The sequence below is a fragment of the Azolla caroliniana genome, unplaced genomic scaffold, assembly GCF_043228905.1.
Source record: "Azolla caroliniana isolate FFs.n. ecotype wild unplaced genomic scaffold, voAzoCaro1.0.p SCAF_13, whole genome shotgun sequence".
NCBI classification, from domain to species: Eukaryota; Viridiplantae; Streptophyta; class Polypodiopsida; order Salviniales; family Salviniaceae; genus Azolla; species Azolla caroliniana.
In genome coordinates this window covers 16,533,026-16,551,328 of record NW_028230448.1, presented here as the reverse complement: position 1 = coordinate 16,551,328, position 18,303 = coordinate 16,533,026, and the positions used below count along the sequence as shown (strand labels likewise).

At 37.5% G+C, this 18,303-nt stretch overlaps 3 protein-coding genes across 4 annotated transcripts; 2 read left to right on the top strand and 1 right to left on the bottom strand.

Moving 5' to 3' along the window:
* Window positions 1-154: 154 nt before the first annotated feature.
* On the bottom strand, window positions 155-5,551 carry LOC147856380 (KH domain-containing protein / zinc finger (CCCH type) family protein). 2 transcript variants are annotated; one of them, XM_087329883.1, is made up of 3 exons: window positions 5,286-5,551; window positions 4,172-4,235; window positions 155-1,042 (listed from the first exon to the last, which is right to left on the bottom strand). In XM_087329883.1, the coding sequence occupies exons 1-3, from the start codon at window positions 5,413-5,415 to the stop codon at window positions 229-231; spliced, it is 1,008 nt and encodes a 335-aa protein (XP_087186009.1). In that variant the 5' UTR covers window positions 5,416-5,551; the 3' UTR covers window positions 155-228. The 2 variants fall into 2 exon arrangements, with proteins under 2 accessions (XP_087186009.1, XP_087186010.1); XM_087329884.1 differs by having other exon boundaries at window positions 4,172-4,232; window positions 5,286-5,550.
* A 4,394-nt stretch (window positions 5,552-9,945) lies between these two features.
* On the top strand, window positions 9,946-13,649 carry LOC147856379 (uncharacterized). Its single transcript, XM_087329785.1, has 3 exons — window positions 9,946-10,079; window positions 11,149-11,308; window positions 12,927-13,649. The coding sequence occupies exons 2-3, from the start codon at window positions 11,162-11,164 to the stop codon at window positions 13,305-13,307; spliced, it is 528 nt and encodes a 175-aa protein (XP_087185911.1). The 5' UTR covers window positions 9,946-10,079; window positions 11,149-11,161; the 3' UTR covers window positions 13,308-13,649.
* Window positions 13,650-15,146: 1,497 nt separating this feature from the next.
* On the top strand, window positions 15,147-18,048 carry LOC147856378 (aquaporin SIP1-1-like). The gene is made up of 3 exons (XM_087329023.1): window positions 15,147-15,726; window positions 16,813-17,085; window positions 17,318-18,048. The coding sequence occupies exons 1-3, from the start codon at window positions 15,433-15,435 to the stop codon at window positions 17,468-17,470; spliced, it is 720 nt and encodes a 239-aa protein (XP_087185149.1). The 5' UTR covers window positions 15,147-15,432; the 3' UTR covers window positions 17,471-18,048.
* Window positions 18,049-18,303: the final 255 nt, after the last annotated feature.

The window sequence follows — 18,303 nt, the reverse complement described above, 5'->3', positions numbered from 1 at the left end:
AAACATGTTGAAGAAAAAGCAACTTTCCATGGGAGAAGTAAATAGATAAATAATAACGCAGAGCATGATGAAATAAAAGAATCTCTCTCTCTCTCTCTCTCTCTCTCTCTCTCTCTCTCTCTCTCTCTCTCTCTCTCTCTCTCTAAGCAGCGTAAATCTAAAATTGCATTGCATCAGAAATTATATCCAGTAGTGCATACAAAGCAATGGCTAACTCATGACTCAGAATTACTGAGAAACCGTTACACGCAGCTCATCCAACCCATGTGCAAAATGGCATCTATCGCCGTATGTGCAAGAACCCTTCGCAAAGTTTTCACACAACTTCGTCTTGAAATTGGGTGTGCCAACACCTCCAGGTTTAGTTGTCGTAATATCCATTTGCACAAGCAATTCTCTTACCATCGTACTAGCACGTTGAATCTGATCAAATGAGCCTTCCATCTCTATATTCCTCAGATTCAAGTCTGATTCATGATCCTTCACAAAGAGTTTTGCACCAGTTGCCCTACATATAGCCTTTGCATTGGTACCTGCTTTTCCAATTATAAGACCTGCAAGAGATGCATCTATGCTTATTTTTGCAGTTGATACAGATCCAAAAGATGCAGCGGCACCAACTGCTGGCTCTCTTATGCTGCTAGCTGTACTACCATTAGCTCTCCTCACCTCTTCCTCTCCATGTGCAAAGTAGCACTTTTCGCCAAATCGACAGCCTTCTGGACTCTGCAGGTTCTTGCATAATCTCATCTTGTAGCCTTCAGTGGATGGCCCTTGTGAGAATCCATCCAAAGCCCTCTCCAGAACTTGGAAAGAGCTGTTAAATTTCCTTATTTCTTTTTCTTGATGTGCAGTTCCAATGTTGACCCTTTTACATGGTTTTTGGCCATCTAATGCAGCTCCTTGATAAGAAGGCAGTGAACCTTTTATGGACCCAGTTCGCACAACATGAGAAGTTGGCTGAGTAAATGCAACAGATGCTAGACCACCAGGCACATAATGCGCAAAATGGCAATCTTCTCCATATGGACATCCCGATGTACTGTAAAATGATAAGGAAACAACGTTAGCTTCAAATACAATATTATATTATATAGAATAATCAATGCTTATTCTCTAAACCCTAAACCCTAAACTCTCTCTATCTATCACTAACAGGTGGTCAAAATCAATGTTTAGATGAGGTAGTTCACAATCCCCCTTTCTCTCTACACAATAGGTGATTGTCATTGGAACCCATACGAAAATCGCTTTTATATTGTCTATGGACCCCATCAGTGATATTTCGCCTGTGAAGGATAGTGACAAAGCTATCCCTCTCTTCCTAGTAGTTCTATTTATAGCTACTACCTCCTAGTCTCAGGATTGAGAATTTTGCTTGCCCAGTCCTTAGAAGTATATACAAAATGTTGTTGACAGGTCCTTGGAGTATACTACAAAATTTGACGATCACTGTACTTTGATATCTTCAACCAGGTCCTCTAAAAGAAGTACAAAATTAGAAGTGAATGCATTTCCTCGACTACAAAAGTACTGGGCCACGGGCTTACAAATTGAAGAAAGCAGAAAATGAAGGGCCCCAGAAGCTTGAAGATGAGGAAATTAATGTAGTACAACACTTTCTTCGCCTCCAGGACTTACAAAGATTCAAAATAGGCATTTCATTGTGCAACAACATCGCTCTTGTGCAGATATCACAAAGATGGACTGCATGCAAATACCAAGCAGCTGATGAGAAGGAGAAGCTTGCACATCTGGAGTTCACTAAAACCTACAATGAGCAACTAAAATAGGGGTCTTAAAGCAAACATTTTGAAAAGTAGAGGTAATCTTCGACTCTGGCACGCATATGTTTTGCAAATAGTTCATTGTGCCAGCTTTTGGGTACAGTTGGATTCCTGTTATAGATGGTGTAAACAATCTGAGCCCCCAAAGAGGATCAGGTAGAGTGAGATTGCTGTATAGGATCTTGGGAAGGCTACAACCCTTCATTCAAATTGAGCACAGAGATGGTGTACTTATACACAAGTTAGGGTGTGAGCAGATGCATCTAAATTTATCCATTGGGATACATGTACATTCCTCCTAGCTCATATTGTAATTCTAATGTCTGTTACACGGCCAAAGGGGCAATCATCTTACGTGATTTTGAACAACAATGAAGAGTTGCCTTCAAACGGGGTGATATGTTACTTGGTGAAGACTACATCATTCTTTTCTTTATTTTTGTGTAAATGAGCTGTAAGCTCTCGATACTCATCACATCATCCTAGAATAGCATGTTGTGTGTCACAAGTTTGTTGCCAGGCTGTATAAGCTTTGCCAATATCCTCTTTAATCTGTTGGCTGTAACTATCCATTCATATGTTTTGAAGCAGGTTTCTCAGTACATTTAGTGACTCTTCAAATAGCAGTCTACCTCTCTGTCGATCACACAATATCAAACTTCTTTGTAGTAGTAGGGTGGCCATGCATATCAGCATCATTTAAGCCTACTCTCCACTTATTTCTTACTTTACAGCAGATACGTTAGAGAGAAAGAAGAGCTATTAAGAAACTGTGCGTGTGAAAGAAACACAATCATTATGGTATAAGCTACTCAAAATTTTATACATACCAGAGATATGATTGTGGAGCTCCTAATTTTCATGATTAAAATTGTGGTTTGTGAGGTTTCCACGGACATGGAAAAGTTCTACAATTGTCCTATACTCAGGGGATATGCCTTCATACTTGAGCATGGGTTTAGTAGATCTGCAGACCAATTGTGTGGCATGTGAATCCAAAGATATACAGGGTTAAAGGATGGCAAATGCATGGAAACGAATTTCTGCAAGTTTTTTAGCAAAATCATGTAGGCTTTTACAGATTCACAGAATCATCCAGTGGAACATTGTACTCTTATCAAATAGTCACAAGAAGAGTGCAGAGACAAGAGCTAGCAAAGTTATTCAATTCCACTATAACTTTTTCATATTCTTCTTTTATTAAGGTTTCTGATTAAGTTGAGGGAGATGGGGATAGAGGAATAGAGGAATAGAGGAAATAGAGGAATAGGGCTTTTATAAACTTGGATGCCCTTCAAGCATGCAGATTGATATTATGCTAGAGAAATCTTCCAGACTTATATGCACATGATCTCTCAATTGGACATAGATTCACTGGGATAACCAATGGCTATGCAACTCTAAGATTCTTAGAGAATATGTGCTCTACAGAACAGTTTCAGAGTCACTTTATTGCCTTTAAATGTTGAATGAAGTTGATTTGCAATCCAACAAGGGACAGTAATCACAGACAAATTAAGCTTAGGAAATTTTCTTTATATTATTCACTAGTAGTTGTTTCCTACCAGCTGTTCTAGACCTAAGCTTCAAAAGTTTGTTTGCTAAAAATGTTCATCAATAGAATAGGAATTGATCTAGTTTATGTGAAGCACACTACCGTATATTAATAAGCATACCAATCAGGAATAAATGTCAAGTATATTTGTGCTATTTTCATTCCATTCCTCTCAATCAAGTATTATCATTACTATTTATTACTAGATCAAACAGAGCCAGACCCGTGAATATTCAAAGTGTTTGCAAGAAAATAATAGAAGACTTTGATCATGTGGTTTCCCTCTTCTGTTATTGCTCATTGATGAAGAATTCAACAAAACATTAGCATGCTTAAGACATGGGTGCTCATAAAGGCTTGGCCAAACCTAAGCACCACATGAAAATAGATGTCCCTATCTATCTGTATATCTAATACCTACTTACCTGTCTATCTATTTCAAGATTTGATGATAAATTTGGCATAATATGTCCAAAATCTGTTCAAACATGTACAATATTATTTTTACGCTTTCTTTGTCTTCAGTATGTTGATTCTTACAGTAACATAGAGTAAGATGCATTTACACAATCACAATGGTGATATTACAATAATTGACATTAATCAAACCACAATAAAGAGGTAGGGGAGTGGAAATTCAGAATAGAACTTCATTTAATACTAAGCCAAGAGCACCTGCTAAAATTACACGAGCAAATTTTGAATATATTTAAAATTTCATTTTAAATTATTACAATGTTACCAGCTCAGGAACTTATGATTTCATGCTTAAAAGCAATATTTATAAATTAAAAATTGAAATTTTAATTATGGTGGAAGGACTAAAAACCTGAAGAATTTGAGGCAAGCCTTTGTTTTGCTTCCTACACCTGTTGAAAGTGACTCCTTGTCTGCTACAAAACATTTATTCTGTGTCTTAGGGATTATATCTTTGTAAAAATTTCTTTCAAAGTTAAATAAATTCCAGCTCCTTGAATTAATTATTACAATATAATTAGAGAATTATTTAGATTTAGAAACCATTGGTTCTGCATCATCATCGAATTTTAGGTCATTTGACACAATACTACATAGTTTGGAATCACCACTTAGCCTTTCGCCATTCATGTGTTTATGCACTACACTAAACAGTGAATCTACATTATTTTAATTATGTCACCAAGGGTTTTGCTCAGTCATGTTGTTTAGCACAATACTACATGGTTTTAAATCATCATCCAGTCTTCAGGCTAGTCTTTCAAATATTCATAATTTTAAAATATTGTCCAGTTCTCAGGTTGGACTTTTGGTCAATTCATTTTTGTATGCACAATACTGGTTGGTTATGAACAGTGAATCACCTTGGTCGTTAAGGTCATTCAATTATTTTATGCGCTATAACAGGTGACACTTTCATTATTTGTGTTGTTATATCGATTTAGGAAACATTTGTGTGCACTCAAATTCATCAACTAATAACCAACCACATGTATATGCACAGTACCAGTAAACATCACACTAAATTCCATTCTTATCATTATTGTAACTGGTTAATATGATATGCCTCTCAAAATCGTCACTTGAAAGCATAAAATAGCGGCTGAGATAATGGTCTGGAAGTTTACGGATATGAATGAATTTCTTCATAGATAAGAGAGCACTTATGAATAGACTTTTTATCTGTCCCGTAAATTTGGGATTGAAATGAAACCAAAAGCATAGACTCCACCACGTCTAACGCCAATCACGTGATCAATCACGAAACTAATATCTGTTATGACCAAAGGAAATGTATTTTGCATGGGAAGCTCTCACGGATGCTATGACGGTCAAACGCATATACAAAGCGTTCAAAAAACCAAAGAAATCACGCAAAAACCAATCTAAACCAGAATAACTGCGAGAGGCGTAGACCTATACATATACGCATATGACAGAAAGATGGATGGACGGATGGAAAGTACCTGACGCAAGGCCGTCGAGGGCAGCTGCAGGGAAGTGTGGTTTACGATCGAGGAGCTGGTCTCTGCCGTTAGACGGGGAGATGTGAGAGCGCAGCTTCTTCTGCAATTGCTGAGACTGCAAGTAGTCCATGGCAGCACCTCCTGCTCCTGCTCCTGCTCCTGCTCCTGTCTGTCGCTGGCTGTGCTTGGCGCGCCACCGCTTTTGATCTGTCGCCACACTAGGGCACCACAGAATCAGACCAAACAAAATAAACAAACAAAAAAAATAACACGATTTTGAACAGGAGGAGGGAGGAGGGTCATCGTTAGAAGCCTTTCAAAAAATTCCCTTTTGTTTTTTTGTTTTTTTTTTTTAATGTGTGCGTGTGTATGTGTATATGCACATGTGTATGTGTATGTGTATGTGTATGTGTATGTGTATGCGTATGCATATGCGTGTGCATATGCGTATGCGTATATGTATGTGTATGTGTGTGCGTATATGTATGTGTATGCGTGTGCGTATGCGTATGCGTATGCGTATGCGTATGGGTATGTGTATGTGTATGTGTATGTGTATGTGTATGTGTGTGTCTATATTCATACAAAAGATTGAAGAGCCCTAAATCGACCAATCGCACACTCCCACTTGGAGGTTCAATTCGCCTCGCCATCATCGTAACATCGGCCCCCTGATAACCTCATTGGAATTTCAACCTCATATGCATATGCATATGCGTGTGCGTGTGCGTATATGTATGTGTATGCGTGTGCGTGTGCGTGTGCGTGTGCGTATGCGTATGTGTATGCGTATGGGTATGTGTATGTGTATGTGTATGTGTGTGTCTATATTCGTACAAAAGACTGAAGAGCCCTAAATCGACCAATCGCACACTCCCACTTGGAGGTCCAATTCGCCTCGCCATCATCGTAACATCGGCCCCCTAATAACCTCATTGGAATTTTCAGCTCATGTCCCCGGTGAATGTTCATGTTTTTAGTTGCCATCGTAATTGTAGATAGTCTTGCATACACACACATGCTTGTGCCCTTTCTTCCGAATGTTCACACTGTCTTGCAAACAACTTCATCGCCAACTGGAAGTAACTTTTATCTGACAGTTAAACGCTTATCAAGATCCAACGTGGGAGCTACTCACCCACCCGATCATCTATTATGTATAACTAAATATCTCCGATGCTTCGTGTGCTCATGCATGTGAACATTGTCTTTCTTGTTAATAGTCGTGTTTTTATATACGTTGTAGATATCCTTGATTGTTAGCTAAACCCACACAATTGCTATAGATGTGATTCGTGAAGATGTCTACTATTATTCCTTCCCCCTCGTAAAGGTATGATGGCTTACATTGCATCGTCAAATTCATTCATTTGAGAGAACCTAAGTTCGATGCTTGCCATGGGCTAGGTCCAATCTCATAGATCACAAATTGTTCTCTCATAGATGTTGAAAATATATCTATTGTGATTGGTCCCCCATGGATGTCATAAATCCATCTATGTATGAAGTGGTTTTCACCCCTATGGTTTTCAAGTCAAACCAAAAGTTATGCACTTCCATTTTTTTTGGACCCTTCAAATGAAGAATGACCATTGATAGACATTTCTACATGTTATCCACGGTAAAACATATTTTTATTATTGCCATTTGCAATCTTCCTTGGAGCATATTAGAGAATGGTCATTTCTCTAAAAGATGGTTTGGAACTCTAACTACCTTTTTCCCAAAGTGAACCACCTCATGTCAAGTTATCCATATGCATCAAGTCACTTTGTCCACTTGATGGTGCATGCATATTGGGTAATTTGTGGGACATCATTGTTCAAGCATTTGAACATCAAACTCATTCAAATAAGGAAGTATTGTGCTAGTTAATGTTCAAAGAGGACATGTAAAGTAAACATGTGATTTTGTAAAAATTTTGGGATAGATAAATGGGCATGTTTGGAAATAAAATTACATCTCCCAATAAAGGGACACATTGACTAAAGATATAAGTATCACTTTTATAGGTATTAGTAATTACCCATCATAACTCTCAAAGAGAGTAGAAAGATCATATTCATGATTACATGATTCCATATTCTTTAGTGAGTATTCCAGTTGTTAACTTGTAAAGCTCACGAGTTGATTAGAGAAGCACAAAACTTGGGCGAAGTAACTATCAAGTGAGTGGAGTTGCTTCCTTAACCTCACATTAGAAATGTGCTAGAGATAAGTGATTGTTAGACCTTTAATCAATTACAAGTCTTAAATGCTCTTTTTTAGTTTCACTCAACAATAAGTATTGTATATCACTTTGTTTGCATAAACTTAAATGTTTGGAAGGGAATATTATCAACGGATATGCCCACTACAACCCCCCAATCAACATATTGTGATGACTATGATGTATGAATTTGTGTGCCATGCATAGGATGGCATAATGGGCTATGACTAGCGTGGTGGGATTAGTGGGTTGGTGAAGAGTCAATGTGTGGCCATGCTACGCTAACTGTATTTATACATGGATGTGTGCATGAAGGTATGTTAGTTATTCATTATTTTGGGTTATTGTTTCCTTAAAGTATATTGTAATATGTGTATATTGTTTCATCTATTGTAATTGTTAAAAACTCGTAGGAGTGAAAGTGAAAATAGGAGAGTGAGAGATCTCACTAGAATATTGTCACTACAATTGAAAGTGTTGAATATGGCCAATCACCATCAAACAAACAACCGTTAATTATCGAGACTCGGGTGAATATAATGTTGTGAATTGTCATAGAAGGATCATGAATATTTATGAGAGAGAGAGAGAGAGAGAGAGAGAGAGAGAGAAACAACAATAATTCCATTTGCTTAAATGACTCGACCGTTGCTGCTTTGGATGTATGACACTTGTTTGCATTGTTTGTGCCACCAAATTTCACCAAATCGCAACTATGCTATGGGGATATGATGATATATCCTTGTCGAGAAAAAATACTAAATTTGAACTATGTAATCTATTGTGATCAAGTTCACTCCAAGATTGCAAGAGCAATGGCAGTTTTATGTATGTGATGTGACATAATAGTAAATGTGTGAATAGCAAGGGTCCAAAGCTCAATATGATGAGACATTCATTGTACATCGTAAATTGTGGATCAATCATATCAATGGTACTCTATATATATTAGATATTGTACGAGTGTACTTTGTCATCTTAACCAAGTCTTGTTTGTAATGGATTGAAAATCTCATTTTGTGTGTCATGTTCAAACCTACCTCTCCATAAACAATTGAAATTTGACAATAAAGAGTAAATTAAGGTCTATACAAAGACCATCTACTATATGATTTATAACTTCTTGTAATTTATTGTTGGCAAGCACAATGGGCTAAACCTTATAAAAGAAGGCATTGAACATATTGAAGGTATGTAAGAGTGTATTTCAATCAACACTATGCTGCATGTTGAGGCTATAGAGTCATGGCTTCAAAATCATCCTCAAAATAACTTGTTTTATAACGGGTCATATATATTTTATTTGTTTGTTAAATGTTGCAAATCATTGGCCACATAAACTACGAAAACCCTCCTTACTAGTGCATAACAAGGAATGCCTTGTTTATAAATTCGTACAATGGTCACAAACATAAAGCCCCTACCAAGAACCTATACACAAAAGTTAACATATGAAGTGCATTGGATATATATATATATACACACACCTGTCCTTTCGATGTAAATGATAACAAAAGAGACAAAAAGGGACATAAGATTGCATTGTGTGTAGTGGATTTTCCCACATTTATATTTTATTTATGTGATAGCATAATGAAGAAGCTATATGATTGCAAATTTTTTATGCTTTGTGGACAAAAATCGAGATATGCAACATAAAGGATGGTTGTGAAAAAGGGAATCATGGAAAACGTGGTGGCATAAATACAAAGGCATGGGTAATGCCATCAGACACCACCAAAGATGGCATAATGTATTGCGAAGGAAATACGTGTTGACTAAAACCGCAAGGTGATGGACAAGATCATGCATCGCGACCAACACAAACATTGAGGAGGGGACGGGCAGGCAGTAACAATAATTTTTTAACACCCGAGTCACACATAAACTCGAACTTCGTTGGGCTTGCAATCTAGACAAAGCGGGCATGTGTGCAGGAGATCATGCTGCGATTCGAGGGAACCGACAAGTGCGTGCGGAGGAGAGCAACGACAGAGAGGAGCGATGCTATGAAGCCCCAAGCACGAAGGTTGCGGATGGAGGTACACAAAGAGAGGTTGTGGGGCGCTCGGGGCATCAGGTACGTTATGCAGGGGGGTAGAGGACAATACACGATCTCGGGTTCGAGATGCATGTGTTTGACGTTAAGATCCAAGTGAGTGATATGAGTACAAGTAGGTAGTACGACCAACTACTTAGTAGCAGCAGTGGTGGTAATATGTAGTAGTTAGTAGTACAAACTGACATCTATTACCAACGCTACTGCTACAACTAGTGGTGGGTAGTAAGTATGTAAGTAAGTACACAATGTGTTTGTAAAGGGGTTTGAGAGCACGTGAGTTGAGAGAGGGAGAGAGACTCGTGCCCATCTCTGCCCCCCCCCCACCCCCCCCCCCCCCCTCGTTTTGTCCGTCCTAGTGTGAAACCAAAACTCAGTCTTTCATACGAAGCTCAGAGCCACTATTCTTTCGCGCGTCTGTCTGTCTGTCTGCCTCTGTTTCTTTGGTTCTCTCTCTCTCTCTCTCTCTCTCTCTCTCTCTCTCTCTCTCTTTTTCTGCAGTGAATTAGGGTTTCCTCCACAGTTGGTAAGCAAGCTTCCTCTCCCCCCCCCCCCCTTTTCTCAACTGAGAATAAATTTGACCTATTGTGTTTAATGTCCTCCCTTGCTCGGCATTGATTTCTGCATTCGTATGCTCAGTTTTTTTCAATGCTCGGTTAGAGATATTCCTTCCGATTAACCTCTTTTTGTTTTTTTTCAATGAGATTTCAGCCCAAAACTCAGCCAAAAGTTGTGAATCTTCTGCTCCATCTTTCACATTTCAACCTGTGTGATTTTCGGCACTCTCACTGCTCTAATCTTTCGAACTTCAGTTGAGATTATACTTTCTGACTGTTTTTTTTTTCCTGGCGAACTTATAGCCTACATTTAGCCTGATTCTACTGCATCTTTTCCTTTATTTGTTTTTTCGAATATCAAACTGGGTGTTCTCTGAATTCCCATATTCATATGTTTTAAATATCCGTAGATTATACCTTCTGAATGCCTTCACAACAAGTTTTCAGCTATGTGGCTTAGTTATGTCATATCAGTCTTTACATTTCAAACTCTATGATTTTCTGCCATCTAATGTTCAAAAGTCTCAATTTCAGTGATATATTAGGCCTGCTGACTGCGTCTTACATTTACTCTGCAACTTAGATTTGTCCAAGTTCTGCGTATATTCTCATTTGGTTGGCTCATAAATTTTGATATGTGTGGTTAATCCATTTCCATGTCCAAATAATTTGAATTTTCGTAAGATTATGCATTTTGAGTGCCTTAATAGCAGACCCACAGCATTTATTTAGCCAACATTTGCCATCTTCTCTTTCGTTTTGTGATTTTCTGTTAAAATTTAAAAATTTCCTTGACTGTTATCCTTTTGTCTGTTTTTCATAGAATATTTGCAACTTAGTTACAGCAAATATTGTGTCGTCTTCTACTTTATTTGAATATTAAATAATGTGATTTTTGGATTTCCCACGAGATTATTATTGCTTCTAAATGCTTTGTAAAGTAAACTTGCATCTAACAGTTAGCCAAGTTCTGTCTCATCCTCTTCGTTTGGTTTGTGAAATTCTATGAGATTATAATTTTAAATTGACTTTTTCCAGGAAACTTCTGGGTATGGATTTAGCTATGGCTGTCATGGAACTGCAACTAGGCATAAAGAATATCTTTGAAAACCTCTTTATTCAGGCTTTTCTTGGTTCCTTTTTGTCCAACATTTGTTACAATTCATCGCTTCTCCTCCTCAAGAATATAGTCAATGAGGTAATATTTGTGTACCTTTATTTCAAACATTCAAGAATGTATATAGTGTTCCAATCAAGTAAGGGTTTTTTGGTCTGAGTTTAAGTTTTTAGTTTTGTGATTTCCTGCCATCATCCATAGTTTTGAATGATTCTGCTGTCTAGTTGTCAGCATGTTACCATTGTCTATATTTTCCTTGCTGAGATATATAGCACGTTGAACCAGAGGCCATTTGAAACTAATTAAAGAAAGTTGAGATATCCTGTAGTTCCATTATCTTTTTCTTGACTAATGAAAGAATTAGAAAATTCATTACTATTACAAACAGTTACATTTGTCTAAAGTAAAACAGTACCATAAAACAAGAAAATATGTCAAGAGTATACTCATCGAAATTCATGGACCTTCAATGACAATGCTTACTGTTCATTTTTAACATGTTTCCTATGTGGAAATATTTTCAACTACCAGCCTGTTTGAAAATTATGTACGGCAATGTCAAACAGTTATATTTGTCTAAAGTAAAACAGTACCATAAAACTAGAAAATATGTCAAGAGTATACTCATCGAAATTCATGGACCTTCAATGACAATGCTTACTGTTCATTTTTAACATGTTTCCTACGTGGAAATATTTTCAACTACCAGCCTGTTTGAAAATTATGTACGGCAATGTTTCTCTTCCTGTATGGGATTTTTAGATAATATGTAAGGAAGGAAATTTGTAGAAAAAGAGGTTATGGAAAAAACTGTGAAGTAAACCCATAAACTATGAAACCCTCATATATGTTATTTTCTGCATTGATTGTTGCATCTGAATGTTTAGGAAATTTTATCTACAACATAAAGTGTAGTAAAAAAGTGTTTATCTTGCATGAATTTAGGAAATTGTTGCATGTGAATGTTTAGGAAATTTTATCTACAACATAGACTGTAGCAAAAAAATGATTTTCTTGCATAAATTTACTTATTCTAGCCTGGGAATATGATTTTCTCTTTAACCTGTGAGTAAGCTTGGTGTTTTTTCAGCAATGTCGGTTGCCAACCTTGCTGACATACTTCAGGCTGTGTATTAGTGTGCTGTTCTCTCTCTCTCTCTCTCTCTCTCTCTCTCTCTCTCTCTCTCTCTCTCTCTTTCTCATGCATGCAAATACATAGATCCGGATCTGTATATCCTCACCAAGTCTTGGGTGATCTATGGAACCTAAAAGAACATAAACCCTTCTTGAGGTGGCTCAAACTTGATCTCAAATGGCAGCCGATATAGAGAAAGGCACAGAGAAAGAGCATTGAACTATACAGCGTTCTTTTGACTCATCTTTTTCGTATATCTTTTAGGATCTTATTATACCCTAGTCTCTCTCTCTCATGCCTGCAAATACATAGATCCGGATCTGTACATCCTCCCCAAGTCGTGGGTGACCTATGGAACCCAAAAGAACATAAACCCTTCTTGAGGTGGGTAGTTCTGAAAAATTGTTGGCTTAAACTTGATCTCAAACAGCAGGCGATATAGAGAAAGGCAGAGAGAAAGAGCATTGAACTATACAGCGTTCTTTTGACTCATCTTTTTCGTATATCTTTTAGGATCTTATTATACCCTAGTCTTTACAAAAATAAGAGCATTGAACCATGCAGGAAGACAACACATCAGAGAAGGCTGGAGTCAACATTGTTAAGGAGATTCCTGCACCAGATATTGCCGATACGGTTTCGAAGTATCCGTTTTCTGAATGGTTACTGATGGCTAAGAAAGATGAAGACGACGATGAGGATGAAGATGAAGATGAAGATGAAGAAGGTGACGAGGAAGATGAGAGTGATGATGATGAGGAAGGTGGGGAAGAAGGTGATGAGGATGAAGGTGGAGAAGTTGAAGGTGAAGGTGAAGGAGATGACAACGAGGAGGATGATGACGACGACGAGGAAGATGAAGATGAGGATGATGACGAAGAAGATGATGACGAATATGAGGATGACGACGAAGATGAGGCACCTCCAAAGAAATCTAGGAAGTGAACCAAATTTGGATGCTTGGAATTTTGCTACTAATGATGGCACACATTTGATAATTATGGACATTAGATTCCAGATGATTTTGTTATGTTGTACTAATGATGGCACGCATTTGATAATTATGGACATTAGATTCCAAATGATTTTGTTATGTTGTACTTGGTTAGATCATTTTTGGACACCAGAGTAAGGACAGGAATGGTGTGTCTTGGTCATTAATTTCAAGGCAGTTTCTCTGGTCTGATTAATGGGACCAGTTGCCATTGTGCAATATAACAGATGCAATGCCACTGGTTTTATTGTAACAACTAACTTGCAATTTGATGGGCATGCAGGGATCTATGGTATCTCATGGAATTTTTTTTGCTATGTATTGTTTTTAAGGGCTTTTCTTTATTCTCTCTTAATGGGGAAGAGAATGCCAGAGCACATTTCAACAATGGGTGTCTAATAAAGAACGAGTATGAATCAGTTGAAATTCCAATCCGTTTCTTCAGCCAGAGCTGTGAACTGTGCTTTTGCATCACATATGAACTGCATAATACCTAATCCCTTCTCCTCAGGTTTTCCATAGTTCACAATAAGAAGCCTTTTTCTATTGGTATCTTTATTTTAGGATGTGGGTTTCCCCACAATCTCTGGTTAGTCTTCAATGCCTTTTTGCAAGGAAACTCTTATGATTGTGTTAAGGAGATGCCTACATAAACTTACTCTCATGTCACCAAAATGATCAATGTGACTGTGCATACTGACTGTGGATACAGTTTGATTCTAACATGAGACCTCTCTGAAGACAGAAAGAGATGATCTTTTTGTTTATCCATTTTTACACAGAAGAGAGCTACTGAAGAAGTTATGAACTTTTTATGTCATTGATTGTCAGTGTTGCCTGCTTTATCATTGTTATTGATGGGACTTTGATGGTTTTCATCCGACATAGTTTGATCTCCACCTTTCCATTCTTTTCACGAATTTTTAAGTGTATAATCCTTATTTCTATCAATCATTGCTTCTTTTCGAAGATCCCATAGGGGAATTAACAACCAACAAAGACTGAGAGCAAATTGCGCTAGTTATGTATTAGGCACAAGTGCAAATTCAATATTTAAATACTCTACAAAGCAATATGTTTAGGGAGAGGTAGACCCATATCTTTTCCTATCTATTTTGTTTTCGATTTGTCTAACAAATTTGTAAGCTGAAGGTATGGCATTGTGACAATTTTTCTTGCTAAATTATTTGTTTGTACTTCATTCAAATCTTAAACAATACCGTCTGACTTTCGTTGTATCTCATCATTTGAGTAACATTGTGCTCGATGGTAGAGTATGAGTCAATTCCAAAACTATGGCTCTTTGATAACTTCAAAGGGTTGCTAAAAGGTAATGTCATTTTATCGCATAAGTAAATGATTCCAATATGACAAGGCATTGACACACCTTTTGAGTCACATTTTACTTGATAGTAGGGTGTGAGCATGAGTTAATTCCAAACCCATGGCCTTTTGATAAGCTCAAAGGGTTTCTAAAAGTTAATGTCGTTTTCCATCATAAGTAGTAAACGATTCCAATATGACAAGGCACTCTCCTTTTTGTGGCACACTCTTTTTCTCTCGAGATGTTCTACCAACTTTGTTGGAGAGTGTCGATGGACATATTAAAGCATCTGGGGGGGGGGGGGGGGGGGGCATAAGAGGAGATAGCTCGTCCACCATAATGGTGCGAATGCAGTTACTTACGATAGTACAAAAAAGCTTCAATTGCCACGAGTGTTTTAATCCATTTATATGATGGACATGTTCCGGGAAGGGGGCATTTGGTGAAGGCAAAAGTGATTGAAAGAGAAGGCATATGTAATGTGATGTGTGTCATGCATTTGGCATTAGAGTGTAGGTACCTTCAAGCTTGTGATGAGTACCAAATTCTATATATATAAACTATAAATGGAGACACTGAGAGACAGAGACAGAGAGGGGAAGAGGGTGGTGGTGGCCTCCATAAAAAGCATATTTCATATAAAGCTGCAAGATCTAAACCCTCACTACAATCCATCTTGTGTTTAGGGTTTTAGGGTTTTGCTGCTGTCTTTGAACTGCTGCTTGGTCTGGGCAATCCCTAGAGGTAAAAAGATGGGATTGGTGAAGCTAGCTATTACAGATTCAGCCATCACATTCCTTTGGGTCATCTATATCGCCTTCATGCGACCGGTTGCTGTGTTGGTGGTATCATTGTTGGGGCTTCGGCACGGGATCTACGAGTTCCCTATTGTAATGGGGTTGCTTGCCTTCAACATCTTCCTCTTCAGCTGGCTTGGCTTTGTCCTCGGCGGTGCCCTCTGGAACCCCTCCCCTGTTCTTGCCTTTTATTCCGTCGGCACCAGTAAAGACACCCTCTTCACCATAGCCGCACGATATCCAGCCCAGGTATTGATCAATGTAACATGTCTGGGAACACAAGTTTTATACAAAAAAACATTGCCATTGTGTTTATCATGTACATACACATGCATGCTTGCATGCATTATGTACAATGTATGTATACATACATACACACATGCATACATACATACATGATACATACATGCATACATACATACATGATACATACATGCATACATGTACACTGCTATTCATCCAACCATACACACATGCATCTACAATGCTATCTTTACATACAAAACATATGCATATATGCATCGTCGACAATCATGTCATACATGCATAGATGTACACTGCTATATATATATACACACACAACCATACACATGCATTGACAATGCTATACATCCAAACATATGCATGGATCCATCCGTCTACATGTCATACATGCAATATACATTACTATGTGAGACAACGTAAGGTCTTATTTTACATGAAGCCCCACCCAATTAATGCGATTATAGTTTGTGCTTAGAAATAGAATATGTGCAGTCATGTAAGTGATATACAATTTCATACACACATGACTTGAGTCGACATAAGAGGCTGCTATTTTGCATTCACAAAGTTGGTTCTGGCCGATGATGGTTTATGCATCTTGGCAAGACCTTAACCAGTTCACTTAAAGGCATGGAGGCAGAAATAGACAATATTGGACAAAGGGATACTCTAAACTAGACATCATAAGAACAAAATACCATGACTTATAGATTGCCAATGTGCACTTGTTTAAGATCACTTGTCAATCAAACTCATCATCTTGTGATCTCACTAGTACAAATATTTCTTGATGTATTTTCTTCAAGTAACTATTGCCACATATTGGCCGATGGTCGATTATTCTAGGATTGGCCAAGAAATCTTGTGATCTCGCCAGTACAAATATTTCTTGATGTATTTTCTTCAAGTAACTATGGCCACATATTGGCCGATGGTCGATTCTTCTAGGATTGGCCAAGAAATTATGCACCACATAAAGGTTGTTGATTAATGGCAGGTAGTTGACAAGTGCCTACTAATGGGAACTAAATATTTTTCTTGATGAAAGATTTTATTCGAATCACTTTCTAGGCTGTTGGAGCTGTGGGAGGTGTGCTTGCAGTGAAAGAGTTGATACCTCCGGCATATAAGCATCTACTTCGTGGACCTCGATTGATGGTGGACTTGAATAGAGGAGCACTAGCTGAATTTGTGTTGACCTTTATGATAACATTTTCCATTCTCTTTGCGGTCCTCAAAGGGCCGAGAAGTCCAGTTTTGAAGACTTGGATAATAATCTTGGCGACTTATGTCGTGATTATACTCGGCGCAGGATTTACAGGGCCATCCTTGAACCCGGCTCATGTGAGGACAACTATGTTTTTGTACAAAAAAGTTAATGTGCTATGTATATACAAGTGTGTACGTGTGGTATACATATGTTCCACACACACATTTTCATGTATGTAAATATGTGCACATATAGTACATGTGTATGTATGTATGTGTATATGTGTATATGTGTATATGTGTATATGTGTGTGTATGTGAGTACCTACCTCTTGCTTTGTTAATTTAATGTGTTATATTTTTGTAGGCGTTTGCTTGGGCGTACGTGAACAACAAACATAACAATTGGGAGCATTTGCTTGTGTATTGGCTTGCACCACTCTTTGGATCATTTATGGCATCAAAGGTCTTCCAAGTTGTGTTTCCTAAATTTAAGAGTTCTAAAGAGAAATCTGCCTAATTAAAACTAATTATTCTTCCTCCATTAATTCGCCTTCACCATATCATAATTAGAAGATCAATCCGACATTAATTGTCATTTTTTAAGTCCTAAATTAAAACATTTGATTTCAACAACATATCTCTCAACTCGATAGAGGATTGTAAGTCGTTGATCAAGAGTTTCAATTTGTTTAGTATTATATATGTGTGTATATATAAATACCAAAGATTGAAGCAATCATGGTATAAATGATTAGAATGCCATTTTCCCTTAAATGTTTAGAGGAAACACTAGATGATTGCATGAGGTTGATTACTAGCTCATGATGCTTCTATCTATTTCCAATGTATTAGAGCAAATGAGGAAAGGCACCTCCTTTTTCCACACTTTTCTTGTCAATACAATTTCAGCCATACTGTCTTGTCCAACCCCATTGTGAACGGACCCTAAAGCCCACTAATAATATTTGATTTCATTCAGATGATAGGTATATTTTGTTATGATGTAGAGAACGAGATGGATAGGGGGGACAATGTTTGATCATGGTGATCTCGAGGTTTTATTATGTAAAGACAAGAATTTCAATCACCAATAGACTTATATATCATGGTTATTTGGTTATTTGCACTTCCTAATTTCCTACAAACCATCTAATAATATAAATAAAATACTATGTTTTAGCATAAACTATCCTCAGTTATCATTTGTTGCATTGTCATCATCTTTGTGCAATTGTTATCATCTCTTTTCCTTTCCTTTTTAAATTAAAGATATACATTCATTAGTATAAACAAATATATAGAGAAGTGTGATTCTCAAGTGATCAGTGAAGGGAATTACAATGATTATTG